The following is a 21,736-nucleotide window of genomic DNA, read 5'->3' as shown; positions in this document are numbered from 1 at the left end:
AAATTGTGAAAAAATTAAATTTTCGTCTGACATGGCAAAAAAAATTCGCCTGTTGATGCTGATCAAGAATATATATGATTTATGGGGTCGGAAATGAGTCCTTCACAGTTTTACAAGCTTTTCACTAAAATAAGCATACCCTGCAAGGGTGTTAAAACGATTTTTTTTAAATTGACCGATTTTTGTAAAAATGTTGTTTAAAATGTTCAAGAAATTTAGGAAAATATTAAAAATAGCTTAGAGAGGCAAGCAGAGGATTATTTATCTTAAGCTTCTTTTATGGTTTTAATTAAACACTTAAAAATTATCTAACTTTATCATAAACTAACCGAATTTTAGAGAATTTTTCAAGTGTCCTTCAGGCATCTCTAATTGTATTATTTATTTTTCCAGTTCACATTGGGTTTTCATCTATGTTTTCCTTGGTTCTTTGTATTCTCGTTGACATTTTCATTTACCTTCCTTCCTTATTTTCCTCAATGTAGGGATTCTGGGAAATGGGGACAAGTGACGTTGCCCGCTGGGCATCGTGTTGGCCAGAGGAATGAGGATGGCCTCGACTCCTGTGGCTCCTCGCAGGTCCTGTGGCCTGCTCCTGCTGCATCTGAAATGCGGAGAAATGATGCATTTAATCGGATCCCAGGGTGGTGGTGCTAAGCAAAAGGAATAAACCAGAAGGCAGCACCTGGGCGTGGCTGGCGGAAGTTGACACGCCAGCAAAGGTCTCCTCTTAGCCCAAACAGGCGATGGCGTTGGCGTTGTCCTGGGCGGTAACGAGTCCGTGGTTGTGGGTGTTTTGGGTGTCACCTGCTTTGCATGTGACACACGCCCCCAACGTGCCATGGATACCTGAGTGTATGTGTACATGCACTGAGGGAAAATAACTAATAACTATGCTAAATTCTGAGGTGAAAAGTTAAAATACAACTTATTTATTCTCACTGATCATTAAGATATTTATACAATGAGATGAGATTTTATAGGTCCTTGACTTGAAGAACCCCAACTAACATAGTTGCTTACCTTTCAGTGTGCACATAGTTCGAACTATGGAAGGTAGCTCTTTGAGTTTTCTTTTTTTCCCTCGGCGAGTGTTCGGGATTTCCTTTCATATCGCAACGGCACGTAAATTCGTAATAAATTTGAAATTATGTGCACATTTCGTGCCGCAGGCTGAAGGCCAAGCAATTTGCAACTTGCACTTTGATAATTTATGTTGCAGGCTCCCAGGCAACGGTGGCCATAAGCATATATCACATCTGCCATCCGGCCAGTCAGCTTCCCGGCTTCCTCTGCCCTATCTGCCAGGGGATCCTGCTAGGTCCCAGGATGGCGTTGTCAACCCGGTTTGCCGAGTAAAATGAATTTTTTTCTTTTTCAATTTCCACGAACGCGAGCGCGGCACAAAGGACATGGATTGATTATGCCGACTGTCAAGGACACTCACTCACACTCACTTCTCTTACGGGGCTTCAGTTTCGTTTTCAATTGGACACATCCTGTCACACGCTCTGTCAGCTGGCCAAGGACGAAAAGGAAGGCAGGGAAATATCGAGAGAGGGAAAGGCAGTGAGAAGGAGCAGGAATCATCGATAGCTTTTTGTTCAATCGCCCGCACAAATTGATGGTCAGTGCGAGTGACGCTGTCTAATAACACTCATTACGGCTCCATTCATCATCTCGCCGCGCATTGCATCTGCCACATGCCACATGCCACATGCCACTTGCCACTGGCCATTTCTCTCCCCCATCCGCCTGCCATTGACAGCTGCAATCGATATGCATTTCGCTTTTGATGCGAAACTTGATTTGCCAATTGCCATAGCTCCGGGGGGCTGCGGCTTAAATGCTTCAGGTAAATTCAGCCTATAAACCTAACCCAATCAGAGGTCAGCTTAATTGGGCTTTTACCTGGCTGAGCAATAGGACATGGGGGGTCTTGCAGTTTAAATCGTTTTTAAGGCTACTAAATTGCAGTTCGAGACATATTAGTTCCTATTAAATAAGCTCAACATTCCCAATTTTTGATTTTACGTTTTGATATACTCTTATATTGTTAAATACAATTTAATATTTGTACTTTCTGATCCTTTTTGATTCTCCAAAAATGTTATTTTTCCCCTGAAACCACTTGCCAATCAATTAGTTGAGCAATTTTAGACTTTTCCAAACTCCAACTGTTACCGCAAAGAGTTTCTCTTAAATTAAATGCGATTTGTTAAATGTTTGGGGAAATGCTCCCTGCAGTGTCGCTTCGCTTTGCAGAAAGTTGATTCAATTTGCTGACTTGGCATTGGTTTCATTAGTCCCTCGTTCTGGGCTGGAATCGCTTGCCGCTGGCCACTGCAGCATATGCATATTTTATGCATGCAACCAACCCAATCATGATTATTCCACGAATTGCAAACTGCTCCTGTCGTGTCCTTTTCCGCTTTACTCTACTTTCGTCTGGCCACTTCCGGCCGCCAATCCATGGATCTTCGCAATGCCAGGGTTTTGGTTTTTGTTTTCGAGTTCTCTTTTTGGAGTTTTGTACCCAGTATTCTGAAGCATATTAAGGATAGTTGGATATCGAGGTATAATATATCTTTCAATTGGGAAATATGTTGATTTATTTCGTAAAAATGTACTAAATATAGGATTATAAATATTGTAAAAGTGATTTCAACTTGATTTCACACTTTAATGTAGATCCCGAATTGAGTACTAACGATGTGAAGAAAAAGGGAAATTCATTCGTAGTCACAGCCTTTCCACTTGATTTCCAATGCTGTTTGTTTGCCCGGCAACAACAGTGGCAATCGTAAACAATTTGATTTTGAGGCACGCGGGACAGGAAGAGAAGGCACCGAGGGGGGCAGCAGCAAAGAGGAGGGAGGCGGAAGGGACAGTGCAGGAATTCTAATCGGATTTCGTTGCAGCTGCGGCCGGAGCTGCCAGCGAAACAAAAGCTTTTGCCAGGAAATTGATATCGAAAGCAATTTGGCACCGCTGCCCTCTGCGGATGAAAGATACGGACGGACGGGTGTGGGGCGATGGCTACAGAGGGTGGATTGTGGATTATGGACTAAAGCGTGGTCGTGTGGGTGGGTGTGTGGGAGATGAGGTCGGGGGTCGGAGGGTGTAATTCAATTTTTGCCACTGTTAGTGCGGCCCACGCTGCGTATGCGCAACGCAACTGCAGGCACAGCATAATCTCTGGCACTTTAGTTTGATCGCCTGGCATTTGTAAGGCCTTCGACGGCAGCTCTAGTCCTGCTGGTACTGTTTGGTCCTGCTGGTCCTGCTGCTACCGCTGCTCCTATGGCTGCTCCTAGTTCCTTGCAGGCCGACGTTGATGAATATTGCTACAGCGATAAATTCAATTACAAGAGCCGAGTGGGGCCAAGTCGAGCGCTATAACTCAACTGACAGCGGCAGCAAAGGAATCCTGGCCGCCTCCGCCACTTTATCCACTTGACTTGGTCCTTAAAGTGCTGCTGCTGCTGCTGCAAGAAAAAAAAGGGGGAAACGCGCAAGGAAAACAGTTAAAAGTAAACAGAAAAAGGAGCCAGAACAACATAAAATAAATGTAATAAATTTTAAACATAGAGATGATAAATTGCTCTGGGACTCGACTCAAGGCGCTGCCAATGCGCGATTCTCGGTCCCAGTCCCACTCTCTTTCTCTTTCTCTGTCTCGGTTCTCCTTTCTGGGTTTTCCCCTACATTTTTACAATTTGTTTGTGGCTTCGCGCGTCCTGTTCCTGCCCTGTTTCGTCCCGTCCCTCGTCCTCGCTTTTGGCACGTGTGTTTGGCATTTTTATCTATTTGGCAGCTGCTTTGGCTTGTCGTTGTTTAATTTAGTTTTCTGCGAAATTGATTTGCTGCAAAGTTTCCGCACTTTCCCCCTTGTTTTTTTTGTGTTTCTTTTTTATTCGAAGCAGACTTTACAATCTTTTTGACACGCCCACACGCCTTTTGCCGTGTCGAAAGTTTTTGCAACTTTCGACCCAAGTCGCATTAATGCTGCAGTTGCAAATGTTTCGCGCAACTGGCAACTTTTACTTAAGCGCTGCCAGCTGTCGGTGGATGGTTGGATCTATTTCACAACGCAACTAGGCTAAAGTTAAACTTAAGTCCTGCCAGCCGTCTGTCACCTTGTACAGTTCTCCAAACGCTTCTCTCTTTGCAGAAACTCAGAAAATTCCGTGATTAGGACGTGTTGTACCCTAACGCTCTAAATGCAGACGATATGGTGAGTGGCCCAATCAAATTTATTTAAGATACATGTTGGGAAAGTATTTAATACAAGTTTAAAGTTACGGTGTGTAAAATTTGAAGGCTTAGTTAATTACTTAACACTTTGTTACATTATAGCGAAAGAATAGATGGATAGTTGACAGAAAAAATATCCTCTGGCTAGATTATTGGGTATACAAATATGTATATAAAATTAATCGGATATTAAGCTTATTAAATACCCAAGCAATTTCCCTGAGAAAATATTATTTTTCGCGCTTCAACATGCGATAACCCTTTAGTTAATACTTTGATTGGCCTAAAGTGTGGTTCAACAAGTTGAGCTTCTGGCTGATTAACTTGAAATGCAGCTTCTTCTTGCCTATACACAACACTTACATCCAAACACCGAAACACACACAAATACAGACATCGTGCCACATCAGACAGACGATGTTATTATAAATCATGCATTACGTATACGCCGCATATGCCCAGAACTATTAACAAGCACATTGCATATTCATGAATTTGTTTTTGATGTGCCTGGAGTGCAGGTTGTTGCAAGGAGCAAGGAGCAAGCAACACACAAGCACACACATAAGCAGATAACAGAAATAGAGGGCGACGAGCCAAGTTTTCTAATTAAAAACTACAAATAATTGTGAGACTCGTAATGAGCGCGCACCCATACAGAAGAGGCAAGTGCGCTGCATCCGCGAAAGCCAAATTTAAATTGCAATTTGTCACTGCTGCGGTGGCATGCGACATGCTCTATACATGCAACATGTGCGTACAAGGCTCTCTGTCCTGGCTAATTTCCATTCCAGCTGGCTTCTCTTCTCCTGCTGAATGATGATGATGACGATGATGAAGTTCTTTGGCAAACTAAAATGGGAAAAAGGCATGCCTGCATTTCATTTTTCACAAAAACGTGTGACAGCCTTTGTTGATGTTGGCCGCATGCAAACAACTTTTTAAACTTTAATTCCAACAGAATGTTAATCAACCAAGTGAATGCATATTGTGGCTCCCTTCCTAACCATGCCGCAGCACTGGGAATCAGCAAATGTAAATTCCCGAGGGTGGAATGCATAAATGCATCTGTAGTCGGTAGTACAGCCAACGCGGATACAGATACAGATATGGCTAAATTTATGCCCGAGACTCGCGGCGTTGAAGTGTAGACTTGCTGCGGTTCTGGTTTCTGGTTGCTGCTGCTCCCACTCCTTTCGATGCTGCTGCTGTTGATGATGATGATGCTGCGAATGCTGCAACTTTTTGTGCACCATCGAGCGCCATTTGTTTCAGCCAAGAGCCACCCCATGGCCGGGCACTCAGAGCCCTAGCTTCTCTAAGGGTTTAATAACTATTTTGGAGTGTTTGCAACGCTCCAGATTGCAGAGTGGAGAAGACATTAAGTTGCAACGGAGTTGCAGCTGAGGCAAGATGTATATAATAAAGAAAAACAAAGGGGAAAATCCTTTCCTAAGATGAGTTAGTTAAGTTTAGAGTGAGTAATATCAGCTTATATTTTACAAGAGTTTAGAATATTAGCATTCTCGTGATTTATTAAATATCATAATATTTACTACTCTACTTTTAAAGAACTCAATCTGTTAGTGCATCGCATCACCTTTAGCATCTGTATCGCTGTTGCGGCTGCCCTTTTATTTGCTGCGTTTTCTCCACTTTTTGCGCCGCTTTGAAGTGGTTCCTGCGCTTTAGTCCATTCTAATTGGCTCTGGCTGCCTTTTAATTTTTTACTTTATTTTTTATTTGTTTGCCAGCTTTATTATTTTCGCATTCGCTGGCTTTGAGCGAACAGGAGGAGCACTCATTAAACTGCTGGCCAAGTGCACAATTAGCAGGGGCCACAGATACGGGTCAAAGTATCGTCCGTCTGACTAATTGCGAGAGAAACAGAAACAGGTCAGCCGCAGGTGGGTAAACACTGGGAAATGGGAAATGGGAATGAAAACGTGCATTTGAATAAACATTAGCCTCAACAAATTGCAATTTATTTGCGTCCGTTGTCCATTGTTGCGGCTATTACTTTCGACTGCAATTAGCATTTTACAGTTGTCCCATTGTCGAGTGCAGCACATAATTTCCAATTATGTGGCAGCCGCAGTTTGCAGTTGACAGTTCGCCAAAGTTCCATGGCTCCATGGCCAACTCGACTCGGTTTTGCTCTGTTCTGCTCCGTTCTGACTGCCTGGCAGGCTCCTTAATTATTCAGCAGGATACACACATGAGCACACACACATCCTTTGCTGCCAGCTGCCCGGAATTAATGGATACAGCTGAAACGTAACAGAAAACTCCACTCAGCTTCGAAGCCCCTCCCACCCTGCCCCGCTATAAGCTCAGGCCGGAAAATTCCGCACTCCGCACTCGACATTCACCTAGTTACGCATACGCCCTGATGACATTAGTGCAGCATTGCAGACAATTTTCGTTGGCGAAATGGGAAAGCCACCGGCCAGTGGCCAGCAAAGAACATACGCAAAATGTGCACTGAAAGAAAAGTTAGACGAAGTCAGGACTTATTTATAACATTAAAAGTTTTATATTTAAGAAGTTTATAAGAATTCCTTGGTTTCTCCAGTGTCTGAAATATATATTTTATATATTAAACCTCTTTGTTTATGGCTTATATTTACTAACTTCTTTGGGTGGCAAAGTGTTATATGTTTTGAATTCATAAATAAATTCCCAAGGTTTTTATATGACCTACATTTAATTTGTAGCCTAGAAAGACATTTTTCTGTTACTGTTTATACAAACTCAACTCAATGGAGAATACAAACTTGCAAAAAAGGGTATTTTTTTTCCTAACTAAAATCTTTTTTTTCTCTGTGCACACACTCTCCCATCAGCAATTCCTCTATAAATGTGTGTGCGTGCGACGCAGTTTCACGTTGATTACGAGCACTTTATGGCTCCGTGCTACGTGTGGGCGTTGCTGCTGGCTGCTGGTTCTGGCCAACAGACCGTGGACTGCCATAGACATGATGTCTATGCGTTCATTGTTGCAATTTTTACTTTATTATCAACGTCTGTAATCACTACAAGAACAACACCGCGCAGGAAGCAGCCGGGAGAGCAGCCCCTCTCTGATGGATGTGGCAGAGCGAAACTTGTTTCGGCGTCTGTTATTGCGGCCAGAAAACATTTCGAGTGGCGGAAATTTGATAAATGCCGGTCCCTGACCCAATGGGCGTGGCACTCGCCAAGGGTTTATCTAGTGTACTTGTAGGTTATTTATGATTATTTCACATATTTTTATGGCTTGCAAATGAGGAATGTGTTTGCGCTACTCAGGGGCGTAGTTAGTTAGGAGAAAGTAGGGTATGAGTGAGGGTTTAAGGGGGGCACTTAACTAGATAATACATATTCGAACAAAAGTTATATACATATTCCAGTTTCAGGCAATTTCTTATCATTCGTTGTTGTGTGTGAGTCCTTGGCCCTTTGGGTATGTGTGTCAAAGAGAGCTTTTTGTAACAGTAGAAGCTTCCTGTTAACAGTTATAGTAGAATTACGTATACGTAAAGCGTACTTTTTGTTTGTAACTCAGCTAGAAAGCTTTTAGTTTCATCCGATAAGCTTTCGAGACATTTAAGGGATTGCAAGTTACACGTTTTACAGTAAAAAGCTCCCAAGGATGTGCTATAAATGTGTGCTAGGTACTTTTGCCATAACACACGGCGTATGCGTAATGTTGGAAATAAAAAAGGAATTTAAATTACAAGAGTTTAAAAGAACTTACAACATGAAAATAAATATAAATAATATAAAATTATGGTAAAACTAACTACGATTTCAATATTAAGTAACAAATACCTTATTTATCCCATTTTAAATTCCTCTTAAATGCAAAATAAAACACACAAAGGGAAGCTAGCGTAACAAAATAAAAACGAAAACAAACAGAAAGAATTGAACTCTCAGTCGAGGACCCTTTGAACATGAGTTGGGGTAGTTTGTAGAGAAAAAAAAGCTGGACAATCCTTTGCCTGACGGCGTTAACCGAAATGGGCGGGACCACGGGAATTGATTAAAAAGACAAGAAACCCCGAATGCTGTCCGTAATCCTCGAAAAGCGCTCCAGGAATCGATAATCAAAGTGAAGCTGGACAAACAATTTCCTTATGGCTTTTTAAGCATTTACTTGATGCTTTTTGTTTTCTTTTTATTCCAAATCTTATTTCAGGGCACAACATGGCCTCAGCACAGATACGACATTTCTATAACACACCAACAACAATTTCTTCAACAACAACAACAACGACACGCCAACTCTTACAACAACAGCAGCACACGAACAACTGCAGCAGCAGCAGCAACAGCAACAAGCGAAAGCAATTTTCAAGCGTTACGTTTCTGGGCCACACACAAAAACACAGAGATTCGGAGGCAGTTACAGGAGCAGAAGCCAGAGCATCAGGAGCAACATTATGCCAGGCAACAGCATCAGCAACACGAACAGGAGCAGCAACAGCAGGAGGCAGAGCAACGACAGCAGATGATGTACGTGAGTCCTGGTCCGCAGATGAGATCACTGCTAGCCTCAAGACCCAGCCCAGGATGCAACATCCCTTGGCCAGCAGTGCTGCTACATTGCATGTTGCTGCTCCTACTGCTAAACAGCAGCAGCAGCACGAACAGCAGCAGCAACACAAATGCCCTCATCCTGCTGCTCCTGCCGGCCTGGCAGCTCATGCAGGGACTTCGGAGCGGAATTGCTATGCCACGAGCACTTCTTGCCTATCACGTCTATCTTCCAAAGTCAGTCTCAGTCAGGACTCTACGAAACCTCACCATAAAGAACAGCCACAACAACGAAAGCCCCTTCAACACGTCGCCAGCACAAGGGACTCGGATGCTTCCACTTCGACGAATCCGGCTGTCAGCATCCTTATGGATATGCAAAAGTTTGCACGCTCTATATTTCCGCTGGTTATCATCTTCAATCTGCTGCCTTTATTCTATGCAGGTAAGTCATATTTTTATATATTTCCAAGGGTACTATACATATAGTCAGAAGCATGTAACTATGTAAAGGAATCATTTCCGACCCTATAAATTATATATATTATTGATCAGCATTAACAGCTTAATCGATCTTGCCTTGTCCGGTCGAAAAATAATTTTTCGAAATTTTTTGGATTTTTTGAAATTTTTATAAGGGGTAACATCGTTAAAATTGGCAAAATTTTGAATTTTTTTTAACATTTTCAACAGAGTATGCAGATTTTTTATACTACTAAAAACTTACACAGGAGTGCTTCCCGAATTGAAATTAAGGAATTTTTGGCTTAGTTATGATCGATTGAACATTGGAACACATGGTCTTATGACTAACTATGAGAGTATACAAACTTCGGCTTTCTAGCTTCTTTTAACTAGTTATTCCTGACTTTATACAAATTTTAACTAGGGAGAAACATTGTTAATGTCGACTGAAATGTAAACTTTTAAACAAAAAACAAAAGTCAACAAGTTTTATTACTAAAGTTCATTTAAAATCTTTCTGAAAGGAAATTAATACCAATTAACCCTGAATAAGTTACGAAATTTATTTACTCAAATTGCAAAGACGAAAGCAACAGTTTTTCTTTGTTTCTTTTTTCCTTTAAAGCTTTTGCGTAAGACTTTTAATTCTGTTGAAAGTTTTTGCCTTCTCGCATAGCACCCTGTGAACTGTATATCCTGTCAGCAATTTTCCCCTGGCTCTAATTGCCAGCCTCGAGTGGCAGCTCTAGCCTCGTGCTCGGGCAGCTTTAAGGACCTCGTTCACAGTGCCCACTGTAGTCGCTCGGGTTGGTAAATAAATAATTGCAACTGTCGAAGAACATTTGCAAATCTGGCCAAACAACAACTGAGCTCATTATTTATGTACGCGGGGCAAATATGTATTGACTGCCAAAGGCAATGACGAAAAAAATTTAATGACCGACAAAGTGTGCGTCCCTTGACAGGAAGGAAACAATCCCCGCTCGTCGCCCCTTCACATTCCCTTTGGATTTCCATTTTTCTCTTTCATTTTCCCTTTTTTTTTTCAAAACTCTTTGTGTGACAGTTTTTTTTTGCATTCTTGCTGCTCATTTTTTTAAAGGCAAACATTATTACAAAGTTAGAGGGGGTCAAGCGAGGTTGGAGCCTAGAAGACAATATGCTAGGGGCCTTAATTGCTTGCCAGCCAAAACAATATGCTTGCAGACCCTTCTCGTGGCCTTTGTTAATGCTGCAAACTTATTAATTAAATGCGAACATAATTATTTAAGACAAGCTGGAGCTGTCGCCGGAGCAAATTCAATTTGTGATCAGTGCCTGATAGCTGGAGTTGCATTAGTGGCAGGGGGGGATGCCCCTGCTCGGCTGCCTAATGTGGCAGAAGCGAAAGCAAACAAAAGCGGCACCATTTCAAAAGAAATCAATGACAATTCGTTAAAGGTCCCCCTCAACTTTTGCCAGCCCCAGGACATCAGGGAGAACATCCAGGACCTGCCATCATCATCGACATTTTAGCAGCGATTAAAGACAATTGAAGCCGCAGATGCAGGCTTTCTTATCAGTTCGCTCGGAAAATGAGAACTACGGATTTTCCTCTCTCTCTCTCTCTTCGTCTCGCTCATGGAGGAAAGCTCGCGCCTGCGTTAAGGCTTTCCATGTTATCAATTTTGCTCTCTCTCTTAAGCTGTTATCACTCAGACACGAAATGTTTGCTGGGTTAACCTTCCTTGGCCCCTTTGTTTAGGCCAAATAAATCGCTGACTTGGCAGGCCGGACCTCGAATAATGGGGGAACAACGGAAAACGAAGAAAAGCGGGAAAGTCAAGACTTAGACACTGCCCCGGGCACAGGTCAAAGTATCTGCAATTTGAACACATTCCCATTTATCTTGTCTCCTTGCTCGGCGTAATGAGATTTTCGCCAAAATTAAATGAAATCGAAAATTGAGCGCTCCCAAGTTTTGTGCCAAATTTAAATTAGCAAAAGCCTAGCCAGCAATTATCCACACAAAGGAGCCGGCATAATGAGCGGAAGCCAAAGTCAAACGGGACTCTTCACCTGTCAGCTTTCGGCCACCTTTCTGAACTCTGGCAACTGGCAACTGCCACCTGCCACCTGCCAGGTGGCGTCTCAAGTGGCGGCTTTTGGGCGGCGATTAAGGCGGCATCTCCTGCCTTGGCGGCCACTCGAACAAACAGAATCGACGGCTCATTGAGCGACTGAAATGAAATGAAATCCCGGGGCAAACAACTCCAAGGATCCGCCACTCCAGAAGGAATCGGTGGAGGGGAATCAAGAGGAGGAGTATGAGGTTCCGGGCCAAATCCAAGGAAAATAAGAAGTGCACAAAAACGAAATCATAAATTCAATTTGATTTATTTCAGCTGTACAGTATTGGCGGTGGGCTAACCGCCTCCAGATTCAAATGCTGTCAAAGGATGCACTGTAAGAAAATTATTATGAGTGCAATCATATGGAATTAATACAAAGAATGAAAGGTTCTTTACTAAAATATGAAGTTATTTCAATTTGAACTTTAACAGTTTAGTTTTTAACATATTTAAGCAGATCAAATATATTCTGTTTATCTTAAAACATATCTGTTTATATATACATTATTCTATAATAATATTATAACATAAAAAACCAGAAATATCCAGTCTTCTATTAACATTATTTTGTAATAATTTGCTCATGATTTCCTTTTCGTGTAGCAAAAGCTTTCGCTTGATGTCATCGCCGAGAGCACCCATCGTTCTCTCGGCACTCGCATTTCCCATTTCCCGCTTTTCTGGCCTTTATCGGAGTCTCTCGCGTTCTCTTTGAATCTTTGCCTTAAAAGCCGTGGCAGCTGCCGAATGTGTTCAGTCGATTTCTGTCGGCCGTGCCGCATACACGCATACAGTTTGCTTTTCAGCTAACGCCGCAATCCAACGCTTCAGATTCAGCTTCAAAGGCAGCATTATTTCGGGAAATCGCGTCCTTTGTAATCGCAACGTGTGACAGACCCCACGAAAACCGTTTTCCCAGCAACGCGCGCACTTTTCCCCCACGCGAACGGACAGGCGAAAGGTCCTTCGGACGGACCCTTTGTGTGCTTCCGCCTTATCGCTCCTATTTTGCATATTTATGTTTGCTTAACCATTCCGTTTCGGTGTCAAAAAGCGTGCCCCAATCCCGGCAATAACAGCCAGCGAGCCAAAAAGGAGAGCTTAACTGGAAATTGTACAACACAAAAGTGAATTACAAATCAATTGAGAAAGCAGCAGCCCCTCCTCGTCAGCGAGACGTAAATATTCAAATGGAACTTATGCCTGATTTACATATTCTTTTGAAATTGCCTTGGTCGTCGTGGTGCACAATTGAGATATTGGGGCGTTTATAGTATAGAGAGGGATTTTAGGGGGTCACGAGATAAAATGTTGGGTTTAAAAATAGGTACTTAAATACTAATCTTATGAGTAGGATTTTCCACAATAATTACTTTGCTTTCTCTAGAATATTGCAAGCCATTAATTCATAACATATTTATCAAGTATAGAACTAGATAGAAAATTACGCAGAATCCATTTCCATTCAAACTCAATCCCCATTGTTTGTCTTCAATGCATATACATGAGATGAATGCATATTCGGGATACCTCTCCTTCTCTTCCATTGAAAGCATACACAATTGCGTTATTAGCTCACATACACAGCCACCATATATTTCTAATCGTTAACCCTGAGAGTGCTCTCCTTGGAGCGTCCTTACACAGGACATATGATAACATAACAACGAAAGGCAGAAGCAATTGTTGAGGGATTTACAAGGTGGCTTTTCTTCTCTCTCAAATCGTTCGCAATGCAGCAATAAAAATCCAGCTAAGGAAAAGGTAGAGGAAAGGATGGAAATGTGTCCACAACCAGTTATGACAACTGGCGAGGATGCTGCTCTCAGCTGTTCCCTTCAGCTCCTTAATTGGAGTCAATGTCTGGGAGAACTTTCCAATTCTTTCTTTCGGCCCTGTAGCGTCTGCCACTGACAAGTGACAACTTTGACAAAGGATAACCCCTTCTGTTCATATCTAGAAAATATAAAGATGCACAGGAAGAAATAAGGAAATTATTGTATTTTCAAACAAATATAGCAATAATATGGAAAATACAAAAACATATCTTTCAACCAGTTAACAAAACTTAGGAAAAATAAAGTTTACTGTCTTTAACTTTATTATTCACTCTACCTTTTCTCTGCTTCCAAAGAAAGTTCAGTTCAAACTTTCTTTGCCAGACCAAAGGAGCTTAGGTGTTCTGAAAATTCAAAAAAAGAAATCGTCAGGATTTATACTTGCAATTTGCATGCACTTCGGCAATGGCCGTGTGATTGAAACCTGCCAAATGTGCAAACAGTGGGGAAATAGCCTACGTTCTTTACCTTTGGCTGGGCAGCTTGGCCAGGTGATAAGTAAACAGATGAGAGCCCAACCCTTTTTTTTTTGTTTTTGTTTGATCCCAGCCCAGACATTGCCACTAAATCAAGCTGCTGCTCCTGCTGCCAGGTAATAGAGAGATAAAATTTGCTACGTGTGGAAAGTGTGTTAAAAAGCAAAGGAGCACAGTAAAGTCGCAAATAATGTCGGCGGCAGCCACTCGAGTCGAGTGTTTAGGACCCTCACGCATAAATTATTTATTCATTTGCCGTCGCTGGGTTTTTATATGCATCATTAAAATTTCTTTTGGGGCCTCAAAGTGAATTTTTGGGGGTTCGAGGACGGCTGGCTCTCCTTTGACCCGCCTCCGAATTGAAAATGGGGGTTTCACTTTGGCTATTTTTTATAATGAGCCCGTTCCAGGCTCCTCGAGCCAACCCTTTGCTCACATGGTTGGCCTTTGCCCCATTGTTCGGCTTCCCGCCGGCTGAGCCCGAGGAGAACTGGGGTCGGAGGGCGTGGTCGGTTGGGTTTCCGCAGAAAGTGTTTATTTATTTTTCGTTTGTTGGCCATTCGTGCTGGTAGCATTCGCAAAAGTATTCAAATTTTTTGCTCCTCTGTTTCCGTTTTAGCTATTTGCACCACAGAAATTATAATAATACCCCATGGACGCGGGCCAACGTTGCGTATGAGCAATGTGTGCTTTCCCGTATTTTTTTCTCTCTAAATATTTTTTGTATTTAATCCCCGACTCGAAACTAATTAGCGCCCTGTGCAGAGAGTGCTGGTTGTTTTGAAGGCTTTCTGCAGGAGCAGCAGCAGCAGCAGCGTCCACGTCATGTGATATGGGATGAGGAATATTGTTAGGAAAAGGCTGCAACTTTTTCATTACATCAACTTGACGGCTGCCAAGTGAAAACTTTTCACCAACCAGCCCCAGCAGGAGCGAAATATAACTGGGGAAAGCGAGGAAAATGGGGGGAAAGCAACGGACTTTTGCCAGCTGTGGATGCTGTTTCTTTAATTTGTCTTTAGTTAGCGGACGATGCTAATGAGTTTGTTGTTTAAAAAAGGACCGTCTTTTGATGTCAGGCTAATAGAATTTAATTTTCATAGAATTTAAAGGTTTATACGGGTAATGAATTCATGTTGCAGTCCATAACTTATTAGGTGTTGGCCCCAGAATTTACCAAAGTCAATCAATTATGGTTCAGTTAAGTTTAGTTCAGTGACTTCATCACTTAGCTGCAGCCTGGTCCATCAATCTTTTGATCAATCTCGACACAGTAAATAGCTCAGTAAAAGTTTCTTTTGCTCCGTCCCCCCCTGGGCATTATTTATTTATGGGTAAGCCAAGCGAAAACTATGCCGATTTCAATAAAAATCATTAACCGAGCACTCAAAGAACGATTCGATTCGATGGGATTTGCTTGAGTTCTCTCTGTTGTTTCTGTGTGGGCAAGCAGAACTTTCCGACACATTAAATATGAATGAAATACCTCGGTAATTAAGCTAAACACACTAAGAGAGAGGGTGCGAGGGGTTGATAAACAAACCGCAAATAGTCATAAAATGAGATGAGGTGGCGCCATCGAAATGAACCTCGTCTTGGCCAAACACATTTCCAATCGAATTATAAATAAACAGAAGCTGCCTGGCACAAAATAAACCCGCAACAGGAAGCCAATTCGAATAGTCCGAGTCAGCGTTCAGCGTTCAGCAAATTCCTAATTTATAATGGAAATGGCAAACAGAGAACTGCCATTACTTTGGCATAATGGCTGATTACCCAATTTGAATTTACAATATTTCCGGGAAATTTCATTTGGCTTTCTTTTACACAAAAATTCGCACTGTTTTCGGCCAAATGAAATGAATTCACTTACTCCAAGAGATGGCTCTTTAAGCCGGGAATTTCATTAATCTTTGTCGCACGTTCCTTGGCATATTAAAATATCTCTTTTGTGATACGTGAATGTTCAGAAAAAGGACAAACGAGAGCCGAGAGCGAGCAGCATCTTTGTGTGTAAGCTTTAAAAGTCTCCACCCACCCCTCCTCACCTCCCTGTAAAAGGCAGCGTGAAACATGCAACAAGCTGGGTCAGGAAGCGGGCCAGGAGAAGGCCATCCCAGCTACTACCAGCTACTATGTCGAGGTTACACCCACACCCTCGGCGAACACACACGCCACTATGCGAGTATAAATCTGCCATTCATGTGGGGTACAATGAGGCGGCCCAGACGCTTGGCCAAGGAACTAAGACAAAAGATACACAGAAATCAAGTTTAAGTGCAGTTGAAGGCGGAAATGTGAGGCTGCCACATACTACACAGCAAAAAAATTCAATTAACTGGGAGTAGCGTAGTGTGCAATATCAATATAATTATGGATAATAGTATCACGATTATGTATATCGAGAGAGAAAGTTCCTCATGATAAATTATGATAAATAATATCCAAGTTGTAGTAGGGTCTTATATTAAACAGACTTTTAAATGGAAAACAATTTTGTTACATTAAATATCGGTTTAAAATTCAGCCTTGGCGTGCAATATAGATGCAGGATTTAACTGCTTTCTCTACAAGAAAGTGTCATGATCTTATAACAAGTCCTCATTATATGGAAACACTTTAAACTCTGAAAACCAATACAATTTTTGTATTTAATGTTTTCCTTTGAATATAAAACAATATATTTATACTTTTCCTAGTTTATAATGATTGATTTTATTAATTATAAAGATCTAGTCAAGGCCGATGAGGTTCACCTGACCGTGGATTATTACGCGCTTATAAATCAGAACCGCTTGCTGGCAGTTGCCAAGGGCCGCCTAAACAAGTGCAATTATTTTAATGCACTTTTGACTTTTGACGTGCCAAGACAGGCCAACAACGGGCTTTAAGCCCTGTTCAAGCATTTATGCGGCTATTGTCTCACCAAAACACACACACAATACACACTCACGAATACACGGCTCTTGGCGGAGAGGACTCCTTGAGTCGCATCCAAGCCAAGGTCGTGGGCCGTGCATTTGAACTTGACAAAGGATTTCTGGAGGCTGGTCTTTAATTTTATATGCAATTCCATAAACGTTTTTTTTTCCACCGCCCTCAAACGCGAGCAATTTTCTGTAATTTTTCGCGCTCTACTCGTGGGGGGGTTAAGTTAAGTTAACCCTTCTATGATTCGCGAGGGAAACAAATTGAATTTGTGTGCTGCGAGAGCACGCAGAAAATGTGTGTGTTTCCTTTTTTGGCAACGTCACTGGCAGCGCTGTCGACAATGGGAAAAGCGATGCCTACGATGCCACTCCCTTTCCCTTGGCCACGTCATGGCCCATTTGTTCTATGGCCTCTCACACCCACGCAACCCGCTTTTTGGCATGGCATAAACAAATTTTGCAAATGTGCGCATAAAACTTACGAAATTGCAAAAATTTATTTTATTTCACAAAACACACACACACACTCATTGTGTGACAAGGCCTTTTCCTGGCGCTTCCTTTCGCCCGCCTTTTGTCTCGTATCCTGTCATCTTGGCTTCTCTGTTTATCTGCGTTTGTGGCTCGCCTCGTCGCCTTCTGGCGCTAATTTAATTAAGCCTCATAGACAAAGACTGACTAACGGACGGACTGAAGGAAGGAAAGGACAGCAAAACAGACAGCAATATGTGTCAGTGCAATGTGTTGTAAATCTTTTCAAGTGACTCCCCGCTCCTGTCTTCGAGACAATAAACAAATATAAAATATCATTTGGCTTTCGCTTTTTATCGCCATGCCGTAAAACACAAGCACTTGGCCACGTTGCGCATACGCCACGTTGGACCGTACAAGGGCTGCATTTCATTTAATTTTACGCCTGCCGCTCGGCAAACATAATTTGATTGATGCGCCCGCGGCTTACATGTGTAAGCCAGAAATAAACTGATAAATTGACTTATTACAACTTAATTCGTCTGACATGGTGAATTTTTCAGTTTTGTGTACTGTGTGTGCCTTTTTTCGGAGGAAAAATATGTATATTCTTGTTTGTGCTGGAGAAGGAAAATTTATGCCCAGGTAAAATGTTTTCCAGAGGGCAGAGCATTTCATTAATATTAATTGACCAATTCAGAGGGACAGTAACAAAGAACAATTGAGTCACGAAAATGAGGCATAATAAAGAGGCCAAAACAGCCAGTTAGAGCCTGGTCGTATTTATAACATTTTTTTGTAAACGGCGACACCGAGCACCGCAGACAAATGAACCCAAATAAATAAAAATAAATATTTAAATAGTCAAGCCTTTTAAAAACAGGGAATCCACTTAACTTAGTTTCGCAGAGCTCAGACGAAAGGAAAATTATTTTGCGTGAATGGCATAATTAAAAGGACGCTAATAGAGATCGCACGAACCGTCGTCGAGCGATTAAAGTCCTGGGTAGTGGCTTAAAGCCGCTCCTTCTTAAGCTCTCTGAATTTCGTTATATTTTTTTGTGCCACTTTGAATGGAATTTGTGCCGCCATTGATAGCGACAGACAGCACAGCTGTGGCCATTTATGCGAGAACTGGGTCTGCATTAGTTTTTATATTTCAATTCCGTTCACCTTCCATTTGGCATTGCAAAAACTTATCAAAAGTCTGCTGTAGCTGCTGGTTCCTGTTTTGGCCAGCAATGTCACCGAGGTTTCAATGGACCAAGAGCCATTTTCAGTAGCGACAAAAAAACATTTATTTGATTTGTTCATACTCTTCGAAGAAAAATGGGTATTTGGACTTTGAATATAAGCTAAGAGACGTTCGATTTTAAAATTTTCAAAGCTTAACAAATGGCTTCGCTTTAGAAATACTAAAAGAAATGTAGTTAAAAATAATTTAAACTTATTCTTATTGAATAATTCCCCTTTAAATAAGAGTATCAAAACTTCAACTTGCACTAACTCAACCTTGGATTCAATTGCTTCGTTATTATTTTCATGTTTTATTTTCATTTCTCATTGAATCGAATGGACGACGGCTTGTCAAGTTTTGTTTCGAAGTAATTGAATTTTTGCCCGCCCCTCTGGACGGGACCAAGCTCCCCGATAATTAAGTGAACGTGTCGTCCTGCCATGTCAGGACTCATAATGCACTCTACCGACGAGATGAGATGAGCAGTTCAGGTCGAATGGGCAGCTATTAGGCAGCAGGATAAAGGGCCCTTGAAGCTGCATTCAGTTGACTGGCAGGAAGTGCAAGGCTCCGGTCCCACTCCGGCTCCGGACAGCATTAATCATGTGTCAGTGGCAGACAAAAGGACCCTTCCTCCTCCTCGTCCCCGTCCCCATCTTCCGTATTGGTTGTGATTTTTTGGCAAATTCCCACTCAAGGGAGGGATACGGCCGATGAAGTGTGTATGTGTCATCGGAAGAAAAGGGGGGTGGGGAGGTGCCAAATATCACTCATACGCACCGTCGGAAGGTCGCATTTCACACACATACGCACTGTGGGCGACAAGTTTTGGGCTGTCCACAGGCTGTCGGGGCATTTCATGCACAGTCGAGCGGCTGATAGGCAGTCCTCGCAATTTATGGCAGGCAATTTGTTTCCAATGGTGATGTGGTATCGGGGTTGGAGGCAGAGTGAGGGGTTCCCCATTTGTCAGTGCCAGGCGGGGTGTTGGTTATGACAAGTGATGGCCCAGTGGATGCCCCGGTAATCTCAACTGTGCACCGAAAGACCAACCCAATCACAGGCCCTCGAAATATGCAAATATCCACTCTCTTGACAGATTGAAGCCGATTGAAGTGAGCTCCTAAGGGGAAAGGAAGAGCAAACAACAGATCCCGCATGAGTAACAGCGCCATGGTGGCCGTGGCCATTTGCTGCATTCTCGTCCTGCTGGCCGTCTTCATTGTGATCATCATAGTCGTCGGCCAGACGATCGAGGAGCCCAAGTGAGACATGCTCCAGCTGGGACCTGGCAACTTCCCAGATGGATAACAGAGGCCCCCCAACTGTTAGTTTGCCGGGGCCGCCAGCAAAAATCATCGCCACCTCATCATCCGCCAGCATCATCAACATATTTCGCCCCAGAGAAAATTAGCCCAGGAAACCCAGCGCGCAGGAGTAGAAGGAGCAGGAGGAGCTGAGTAAATGCGTCCCATCGTCAGTATCCATTGGCTGTGATGTGAAATTTTTAGAATTTGTGAAGCAAAAAAAACCAATCGAGAAATCAACCCAAGAACACATAATTTCGGAACATTACGCCTCCCGATAACAACAGCAACACATACACATCGTCATGTAGCGCATTTCAGTGTGTGTTTGGTGTTGTCAATATATATAAAACATAAATGTATATAAATACAAGATATATATAGAGAGATATCTAGAGAGATATATATGTGTAACCCAACCGTCGTAACGTTGCGTTCTTTTTTATAAAAGTGTTGTTAACAAACCGATTTTTATTGATGTTTTATTGATGTTGAATACAACGTATATACATGCATATATATACCACAAGAATAGGTGGAATAAGTATACTTAAAATGTCCAGCGAGTGCCAAGGATCAAAAGGATAAGGATCGAGAAAAGGATCGGATGGAGCAGGACAATAGGGAATGCAACCGGAGAGCTCAATTGTTTAAATATATATTTATATCATATCAAGTGGAAAGGATGCCAGCAATTGCACTTGTTAATTGCACAGCAGAGCAGCAAGGAGGCGATGTCCTGGAGCATAGATATAAATATAAATATAAATATATATACCTACAACATATATAGGAGATATGAATTATATAGCGGAGATATGCATTTTATATATCAAACAACTTTTGGATAAGTTTTACGTGTGCGTGTAACTAGAACTAGACAACTATGGAAATACTGAACAAAAAAATTCGACAACTTAATCCCTATTGCAACATTATGAATCCTGAATAAGCCATTGAATGTTATTCACCACAACCCAGACTCCAATTAAATCTCTTCAATGTAAAACGTACGTGCGCTATTTATAAATCGATAAAAAAAAACGAATTAAAATATAAAACCCGCGCCAATTCAACTCAATTTTAATCGTTGCAAATGCCAAAATCAGCAAACACAATATGCAACAAATGATCAACCATGCGCTGCATAAATTAATAAATTAATTAAATATAAACATCAACAACAATGGCCATTGTCGGAGCACAGACAAAGAGGTAAGCACATATATGCATTAAAGTACTTTCCCGGAACACTCTCACTCGCCACTCGAGTTGCAGTTTCCATGGGGGAAAAAAGAGAAATGGCAATCAAATTCAATTTAAATACACAAGGACCTCCTCTCGAAGCTTAAAGCAGCCACAAATCGTGGCACCTGCTCCTGCGAGTGAGTGCGAAAGTGGGTAATAAAGTTTTATTGGTGCCTGTCAATTTGATTAAAATTGATATGCCCAGTTCGTAGTGACTAGTTTCTCCGGTATCCAGGAACCGGAGTCGGAAACCTTGAAACCTTGGAGCCAAAACAAATTTGGCCAAAAACCCAGACTCCACAGTCTTCGGACAAAAGTCATCTTGATGAATATTTCCATCTCAGTCCGCATCAAGTAATCATAAAGTGATGGAAATTCAATTTACACTGTATTAAATATGGCAAAATGGGTGCCCATCTTGAGGGTGGCAATTTATGCTGTTGTATATGTTTTTCCATGTTTGTGTTTGTGAGGTTTATTATTATGCAGATTAGACCAAGGCTCTACCTGTACCTTTACCTTTACCTCTTAGCTTCAGCTCTTACCTCACTCACTTGATTCCGGGCATTGAAAGCCAACGAGCGCCCGTGTGTCTGAGTGTGCATAAAAAACTGCCCCCGAGCAGCTTGAACACGCCCCCTCAACCTTTCGCCCTTCCTCATATGCAAATTACATTTCATTTTGAAATTTTGCTACCTTTTTGCCCTGCCAGAGAAAGGCACACACACACACATACACACTTTATGGCCATTCAATGCCTTGGCCAAATTGAAGCTGACAGCAAATGTCACGTTTTATGACTGCGTTTGCATATCAACAGTTTCATTGCACTGAGAAAATAATCCCTATTTAAGGGTGATTCAGAAATACGTAGC

The 21,736-nt window shown here is 42.0% G+C and overlaps 2 protein-coding genes across 51 annotated transcripts in view; both read left to right on the top strand.

Moving 5' to 3' along the window:
- Nucleotides 1–21,736, top strand: part of LOC110186325 (cubilin) — a 52,673-nt gene that overhangs the window by 12,413 nt on the left and 18,524 nt on the right. For 32 of the 50 annotated variants that reach the window (XR_015273357.1, XR_015273355.1, XR_015273350.1 and 29 more), the window contains 2 exons: nt 4,175–4,237; nt 8,441–9,223. Coding sequence is in view for 33 of the 50 variants with exons in the window: in XM_086840338.1 (XP_086696464.1) it covers nt 8,449–9,223 (775 nt within the window). In the remaining 17 variants the exon portion in view is untranslated. Of the gene's footprint in view, nt 1–4,174; nt 4,238–8,440; nt 9,224–12,059; nt 12,533–19,405; nt 20,829–21,736 lie in introns of those variants that run through there. The other 18 variants (XR_015273358.1, XR_015273352.1, XM_086840342.1 and 15 more) reach the window with 3 other exon arrangements.
- Nucleotides 19,465–20,081, top strand: LOC110186328 (uncharacterized). Its single transcript, XM_086840359.1, has one exon. The coding sequence runs from the start codon at nt 19,465–19,467 to the stop codon at nt 19,573–19,575; it is 111 nt and encodes a 36-aa protein (XP_086696485.1). The 3' UTR covers nt 19,576–20,081.

Source organism: Drosophila serrata, unplaced genomic scaffold, assembly GCF_035046125.1.
Source record: "Drosophila serrata isolate PLE 108 unplaced genomic scaffold, ASM3504612v1 contig_382, whole genome shotgun sequence".
In the NCBI taxonomy this organism is placed as follows: Eukaryota; Metazoa; Arthropoda; class Insecta; order Diptera; family Drosophilidae; genus Drosophila; species Drosophila serrata.
This window is presented reverse-complemented; position numbering and strand designations above follow the sequence as displayed.